Here is an 8,122-nt window from a genome sequence, read left to right as displayed (position 1 = left end):
GGCACGCATCATTTTGTTATATAGAAGTAAATTATATCGATAGGTAGACAATTATTGTTGGAGAGGGGCTGGCAGTCATACTCATATGTGGTATTTGTGTCCTCCTAGGGGGAATTGTTTTAAGTAAAAAAATGTCATTGTAAGCTCACACTCCACCCCTTGCTTTAATTGTACTGGCTTGTATAGGAAGGTAGTGTTTGGACTGTAAATGGGTGGAAGTTAGCTAACCAACCAATTGAATCAAGCTGCCAGACACACACTAGTTTATTGCTCTAAATCCGAGCAACTATTCAGTCACTGGAGATCCCAGGTTAAATAAATTGCAACTTTGGAGAAATTAACGTGCTCTCTGCACTCTAGAAATGGTTAAGTATGAGCAGCTTTATGATTTTGAAATCATCGGCTCGTCTGATGAGTTTACAGCCTATTTAAAGTGTCTTGCAATACAGCACTCCGTTAATTCTCCGCCTGATCAGGGCGCTACCGCCAGGGGGCGCTGCGACCGCGCGAAGCTGCTGCGCGCTGCTACCTTGGCCCGTCCGGGCGCCGTAGCGAAGCCGCCAAGATGGCGCCGACCCAGGATGTCCACGTACGAGTCTGCAACCAGGAGATTGTCAAATATGACCTGGAGATCAAAGCGCTGATCCAGGTTAGCGCAGGCTCCCCATACCCCGGCACCTCCTCTCTACCTCTGCCTTCACCCTCCGGACCTAGCATCGCTGACCCCTGGCGTCCCCTTACCCCCTCTTCCATCATTCTCGACCCTCAAACTTGTCATGCAAATCCCTTTTACATGTGGTTTTTAGGTCACCTTTTTTGTATCACTCCTTCAAACATAATGTTCCACCCTTCAAAATGCTGCTTCTAAAAGAATCGGTATGAAGAAATTCAATGTATTTATTCACTTAGCAAGTGCTGACCTGTGGTGGAAAGATTGTAGTTTATTGAAAGACTTCAATGGTGGTGCTTGTTTTTAGCCTTCCACATTCTTACAGTGTTTGCATCATCTTTTTGCGTTTGACATGCCTTGCAGGATATCCGGGATTGTGCGGGGCCTATGAGCGCACTTACAGAATTAAATTCCAAAGTGAAGGAGAAGTTTCATCACCTGAGGCTCAGAATACAGGTCAGTGGTGGCTGCTGTCATAGTTACGAAGCCACATAATTGCCATGAGTGCTGGAATCCTGGATCTGTATAAATACGGGTCCCAGTCTGGAAAGCATTTCTGTGTTCATTTATGGTTATTTTCCTCTTAAAGGACCTAGAGCAGATGGCTAAAGAGCAGGATAAGGAATCAGAGAAACAAGTGCTATTGAAGGACATGGAGAATCACAAGAAACAGATGCTCAGGTGGGTGATATGCAGCTGTTTGCAGAAGTGCATCTCTCCCTGGACTCCTGGCAGTCGTGGAACAGAAAAGTGTTTGTGCACCGCCTCTCTCTCAGGTCCCGGTGTTGGATCTGAGAATTGAGGGAGGAAGTTCCAGCTGTCTTGTTTTTAGCTGTTCTTAAGGCTTTTAGTAATGCAGTAAAGGTAGAAATGCTTATGAGAAGGCAGCCATCTTCTCTCCCACATCATTTATCTCCATAAACCTCCATAGCAAATTGAGACCTAACAGCACTGATCAGTAAATCTGTGTATAAACTAGCACACCTGTAAGAACAATGTTTCTTTTACTAACTAGATATTGAATCATGTGTTTCTTTTATGTGTTGCCTTTGAGGTTTTTAAATTAATTGCTTTTCTCAGTGCAGTGTGTTAGGGTTTTCTGGATTTAAGGAAAACAAAATGATTTTTGATCCTCATTATATGATCATGACTTGGAGAAATCACTTCGCTCTCCACTGCCTTTACTAAGCATTTTTCCCATAGACACAGAATGGGAACTCAGGCCCTTAGATTACATTAAGGTACTGTAGGAGTTTACAATCTATTTTGAAGTGTCATGAAAAGCAGAATATAAATGAAAAAAAGTTACTCCAGCAATAGTAACAGGAAAGAAGTACTAATTCTTCTTGCTCCCAGATGCAGATTCAGTTAGATGCAAATGTACAGGATTACAATCTTTTCCTAAAGGTATCTGACCTGCAAGCTTTTCTTTCTAAATTCAGTATGAGAAGTCTGTAAAGTAAAGGACGTTGGAAGCGGGTTACTCATCCTGCTTTGTGCATTCATCTTCAGTGTTGTGTTGAGACCCCTCATGTGGTGCAGATATTGGGGCCTCTGTGCTAACGATCTGATCTTAAATTTCAGCAATCAGACACTCTGGAGGAAAGCAAACCTAGCTTGCAAGATTGCTATTGACAACTCTGAAAAGGATGAGCTGCTTGGAGGTGATTCTGTGAGACAAAGGTACTCTGGGCATGGCAGTGCCTTCTGCTGCTGTACTTAGTCAGCTTCTTGTGATGTGTTTTGCAGCTGGGTCTTTGCAGGATTTCTCAGTTCCCTGGGGGGGGGGTTGGAATAAACACAAAACTCACCGAAATACACATTTCAATTCTGAGCAATGGAAGGGGTCAGATGCTCATCCCGATGGGGAGCAGCTAAGCCAAAATGGCCCAGAGAGTCTTCTCTTGGGGTTTTAGCTCAAAGTGAGTGAGGAGAACTGGGAGCGGCAATAATCAGAACTTGAGGTTTAAATCCCCCGTCTTCTTTATCCAGCTCTCAGCAGGAAGCCAGCTGGCTACCTGTAAAGATCATCCTGCTCTCGGAGAGTGGAGGGCTGCCCTAAGAACAGCGCTTGTTTTGCACCCTTTCTTTACCCCTGATAGTTCTGGGTGGACATCAGAGCTTTACTCCAAAGGGATGCTGTTATATTGATTTCTTCTTGAAATAAATGAATGCCTTCTCTTTTTCCCACCTTCCTTCCCTCGTGCAGGAAAACAGCAAAAGAAAACCTGGCTGAGTCAGCCAGTGCCATCACGGAAAGCCTCATGAGTGTCAGTAAGATGATGGCCCAGCAGGTGCAGCAGAGTGCGGAAACCGTACAGACACTAGGTACCCAAATGTGTGGGGGAGGGGCAGGGAGCTTTGTTGCCGCCGCCGCCCTGTTCCAAGCATATTTCTGCAGTAAGAAACCAGGTTGGCATCTGCAGGATGAAGGTAGCTGATGATAGCCAGGAGCGTTCAGAGGTGTTTTGGTCAATGCAATATCTTGTTGGGTGTCAGTTTGGCAGTAGCTCAGAGTTGCTGCATTTTGGCAGGAGCTGGTGAAAGATGAAGGACGTAGCACTAGAGAGAATAATCTTTAATGAAACACATCTGCCTTTCTTTAGGTTTGTATATATTATTACGCACACCGTTCTGGGGCTATAGCTTTACACCTTATATGAATTCTGATCCTGTGCATGCTGGAAGTCCTCACGTCTTACCCTAACACCGTTCACTCTCTCTCCTTGCAGCCACCTCCTCCAGAACAATTCTTGAAGCCAATGAGGAGTTTAAGTCGATGTCGGGGACAATCCAGCTGGGGCGGAAACTGATCACAAAATACAACCGCAGGGAACTGACAGACAAGTTGCTTATTTTCCTGGCCCTTGCCCTCTTCCTGTCCACTGTCCTCTACATCCTTAAGAAGAGACTCCTGCCATCACTGTAACGTTGCATTTCCCCGTTCGTTTTCCAGACAGTGCGAACCGATTTAAGGTATTGGTGCCTGGTCCTACGGGAGCTGGGCAGCTCTTAATACCTCAGACTCTGGACCTTGGTCGGCAGATGCTCTGCTGCTACAAATGGAGCGATAGGCCCTTGGGAAACTCAGAATGGGGGTCAGGAGATGCTGGATCGATCTCGGGGGCGTAGAAGAATTGGGAGCGGAGAGATAGTAATTTATATAATGTTTCAGATGGACATATTTCTAATGTTTTACATAAATAATACTAACAGAAGATGCATGACAAGTCTAGCCAAGCTTGTATTGTGTAGCAGGAAATGTATCAGGCTTAAGTGCTCGAAAAACTTCCATCGTGGATGTCTCCCCTTCACCATCTCTCTTCTACTCCCCTTGCTGAACTCGTAGCAGCGGGAAAGGAATAGAGAGCGAAGGAGAGAAGATTTCCATGTATGCTTTAATCCATTCCTTCTTAACCTTTAATGCTGTGATGGCCTCCAGGAGACCCATGGTCTGGCAGCAGTCCATCCCAGCAGGTGCTCGTGTGGAGAGGAGAAGTGGCCGAGCTGCCCACCTCAGACCTTGGACCTATCAGGGCGGCTGCTCCTCCTCTGCGTGGCTCTCAGCACCTGGGATGGGAGGGTGCTGTGTGATGGATACAATTTAGCGTTGGGCAGAAATCTGCATTGGGGGGTTAGTTTGTTTGGAGGATTTCTTCCTGGCTGGGGCGACACAGTAGCAGTCGGTCAGTGCTGTGGTATTAATGCAGTAGGTGTTCCTCCTCTTCATTCATTGGCTGAAGAATCAGAGTCCTGGGCCATTCTTGCATGACCTCGTTCTAGTTCTCTCGAACGTGTTTGGATTTGTTTGACACGCTCTCCCTCTGGGAGATCCATTCTGCTGGATTCTAAGTCCTGTACAGTCTCCGTTCATTTTCCTACCACCCAGGCCTGTACTTTCCAGCCTCCTCTCTGTTCCCACTTTTATGCAGAAGGGCAGATGTAGTCCCTTTTCATTATTTATTTATTTATTTAAAATATTGCTTGACCACCTATCACCAATTCTAGGCAGTTCACAAAAAACACACACACAATCGTAAAACAACCATACACAGGATAATAAAAGAAAACACAAACCTTACAAAAGAGAAAAGAAAAAACCCAGTCTCAGTAACAAATAGCAAATTCACATTAATTTGAATCTCACTGCCCATCACTCTCTAATTTGGAAACTACAAGCTGGTTTGTATGACATTGATGGTGAGAGGGAGATCATGACAAACAAATCTGATCAATTTCTTTGCTTAGAAGACTAGTAAATGTGAGCAAGGGCAAGTGTGATGTACTCGGATCTCAGCAAGGCTTTTCATACTGTCCCCAGAGGCCCATCAATAACTAAGCAGCCGATGGGTGGACTGAATTAGAAACTGGTTGAGTGATAAACGACAGAGGGGAGTGGTAAAGAATTCACTCTGAGCAGGGAAAGGTGATTAGGGGAGTGTCTCGGAGATTGGGCTACAGCAGAGTGGAGCAGAAAGAAAGAGATGTGAGCTGGAAAACCTCAGCTGTGGTAGAATGCTTGGCAGTCAGATTTAGTCCCAAAAAGTGCACAGTCTTGCATTTGGGATGTACAAATCCAAGGAAACAGTACACAACGGGGAGTGAGAAGCTGCTGTGCACCAAGCAGGAGAGAGAACGCGGGAGATGGTGGCTGATTATCTCAAGATAGTGAAACAGTGGGATAAGGCAATGGCTGGAGCCAGAGGGCTGCTTGGGTGCGTAGGGAGAGGCAAAACCAGAGGAAAAGGAAGTGACAATACTTCTGTACAGGGCGTTGGGGAGCCTCATCTTTAATAGGCTTTCTAAAGAAGTAGCGGAAAAGGTAAGGGCGAAAAAGTAAAAAAAAAACCAACCCAAGGGAAAGGCACAGTATTGGAGGTGAAATTCTTCTAAGCACAAAGGAAGAGCGGGATCTGGGGTGATTGTATCTGATGATCTAAAGGTGGCCAAACAGGTGGATAAAGCGATGGTAAAAGCCAGAAAGCTGCCTTGGCTGCAGAGGGAGAGGACTGGTCAGCAGAAAAAGGGAGGTGATACTGCCCCTGTACAGGTCCCGGTGAGACCTCACTGGGAATACTGAGTACATTCTGGAGATCGCACCTTCAAATGGATATAAACAGGATGGAGTTGGGCCAGAGGAGGCTACTGAATGGTCAGTGGTCTTCATTCTAAAGCACATGGAGAGAGACTTAAAGATCTAAACATGTACACCCTAGAGGAAAGGTGAGATAGGGAAATATAATAAAGATATTCAAATATCTCAGGTTTCCATGCACAGGAGAGGAGTCTCTTTCAATTCAAAGGATCTAGAATGAGGGATCATGAGATGAGGGTGGAAGGGGGCAGACTCAGGAGTAATCGTAGGAAATATTTCTGTACAGAGAGGGTGGTGAATGCATGGAACGGCCTCCCAGTGGAAGTGGTGGAGACAAAAACAGGATCTGAATGCCAGAAAGCCTGGGATTAATACAGGGGATCTCTAAGGAGGTGATGGGAATTCTAGTGCTGAATTATTTGGATGGATGGGCCATGCGGTCTTTTTCTGCCATCATGTTTCTAATATAGAGTCCAGTTCCAGAGGCTGTAACTTGAAAAGGATATAGACAAGATGGAGGTGGTCCAAAGAAAAGCCACCAAAATCATGGAGGGTCTGCACCCAAACCTAAATGAGATGAGCCCTGAATTTGAAAGGGAGAGGCAGGGGAGATAGGAAAGGTATTAATGCTAAAGACACTTTTTCCCGTGGAAAGGAAGGACTGGAACTAGGGCTCGTGATCTAAAACTCCAAGAGGGTGGACTTGGGAACCACAGCATGGGAAAGGTGCTGATGGAGGTCTGGAAGAGGGCACGGGCTGAGACAGAGTGAAGCGAGAATGGAAGCCTGGCCTAGAGGCAGATTGTGGAAATGAGCAATTAACACTCTCATTGTTTACATTATATGCAAATGAATTTACATTCATGTTTGTACATTGAAGTTTGGGCAGGATTACAGACTTCAGCACAAAAGAAACGTACGTACACCACTCAGATGTATGAAAACGCAATTTTGTGTGCTTTTAACAGATGAAAATTAACTGGGTGAACATAAGTAATAGCTGATTTGCATGGTTCTTCAACTCATTACCTATTTTGTGTTTAAATGTGCTAATCACATAATTGTGTTTATGCGCAATATCACATTTTCAAACCCAGTATAGTCCATTGGCCTTGTGACACTGCAGACTACAGGGGTAGCCAAGTTGGTACCAGCACAGTACAGTTCCCTAGAGATCGGCCGAGCTCGTGCAACAATGGACCAGCGGAAGTTAGTTTGGATCAATGGCCATTCCTGTGTTTTGGGCCAAGAAGAGAGCTGTAGTGAGAAGATGGTAAGAACATTTCGGATCGGCATGTAAAGGAATAGGAATAGGTGGAAATGTTCTCCAAGTGGAGAACTGCTGCTTCTCTGCATCTCATTCCCTCATAGTAAGACCTGAAAGCCTTGGATCACGGTTTTATTCCCTTGGTATCGTCTGGTCAGACATCATGGAGAAACAAAATGGGCATGAAAGAGAGCCAAGAAAACAGCTGAAGTGGGAGGTGAACCCGGGCCGTGGAAGCAGGCTAAGATTAGGGAATAAACTAGCAGCTAGGTCTGTCTGGCAGGCTACTCAGGGAACCTAGAATTAAACTAGAAACGGCATCTGTCCGGCAGAGTGTCCGTACAGTGATGACTAGAAGTTTTTGTGGCAATGGCGCTGGATCCGTGTGGTAGGTTGCATGGGATCTAGGAGGCCCAATGTGATTTAACATGGCAAGGGTGTGAACTAAATAGGGGATCAAGTATGCTCATCTACCCAAGGTGACTACATCTGAGGAAGATGAGGAGTGATATCCTGCAGGTGGTCATGCTGTATGGCTGGCAGCTGGGAGATATCCCTAGGAGTGTATAAAAAAATAACCAAGGAGTCTGATGGGGCTTATTGGTCTTTTTCTGCCACCATTTCCTGTGTTTAGGGCATCTGATTTTCGGTGATAGCTGAAACCCCCCCCCCCCCCCATAAAATACCCTGATGTGGAAATGTGGTGTTTTAGTTACAACCGAAAAGCACCAGCTGTGTGCAGTGCACTTGCCAAGTAGCCCAATAGCAGAAAAAGGCGGGGTGGCAAGCAGCACCAAATTCCTGGAGGGATCCGCAAATTTAGAGCTGTGCTGGGAGGGAGAGAGCATGCAGGGGCTGTGAGGTTGGTTTCTTTATTTTTTTTACATGAATTCAGTGAATTTTTAATAAAGGCAAGTAAAAACAAAGAAAACTGGAGTCAAACTTTTATTGAATGCAGCTCAAAGTCTGATAACACTGATAAATATTTAGTTCCCTCCCTAAACCCCTAAGTGCCAGAAAAGAAACATCTGCATTTACAGTTTATAGACCCCTAGCATCAGAAGCCTTGACCATCTTAATTTGGTTATAA

The 8,122-nt window shown here is 45.3% G+C and overlaps 1 protein-coding gene across 1 annotated transcript; it reads left to right on the top strand.

Moving 5' to 3' along the window:
• Positions 1-539: 539 nt before the first annotated feature.
• Positions 540-4,076, top strand: LOC115081997 (vesicle transport protein SEC20-like). The gene is made up of 6 exons (XM_029586257.1): positions 540-649; positions 1,034-1,126; positions 1,260-1,351; positions 2,255-2,353; positions 2,880-2,998; positions 3,403-4,076. Exons 1-6 carry the CDS (start codon positions 566-568, stop codon positions 3,597-3,599), a joined length of 684 nt encoding a protein of 227 aa, XP_029442117.1. The 5' UTR covers positions 540-565; the 3' UTR covers positions 3,600-4,076.
• Positions 4,077-8,122: the final 4,046 nt, after the last annotated feature.

Source organism: Rhinatrema bivittatum, unplaced genomic scaffold, assembly GCF_901001135.1.
Source record: "Rhinatrema bivittatum unplaced genomic scaffold, aRhiBiv1.1, whole genome shotgun sequence".
In the NCBI taxonomy this organism is placed as follows: domain Eukaryota; kingdom Metazoa; phylum Chordata; class Amphibia; order Gymnophiona; family Rhinatrematidae; genus Rhinatrema; species Rhinatrema bivittatum.
This window is presented reverse-complemented; position numbering and strand designations above follow the sequence as displayed.

Coding starts and splice junctions, on each gene's coding strand:
- LOC115081997 (XM_029586257.1), top strand. CDS start 566: ATGGCGCCGACCCAGGATGTCCACGTACGAGTCTGCAACCAGGAGATT. Junction 650..1,033: donor AGATCAAAGCGCTGATCCAG/GTTAGCGCAGGC, acceptor CATGCCTTGCAG/GATATCCGGGATTGTGCGGG. Junction 2,999..3,402: donor GGAAACCGTACAGACACTAG/GTACCCAAATGT, acceptor CTCTCCTTGCAG/CCACCTCCTCCAGAACAATT.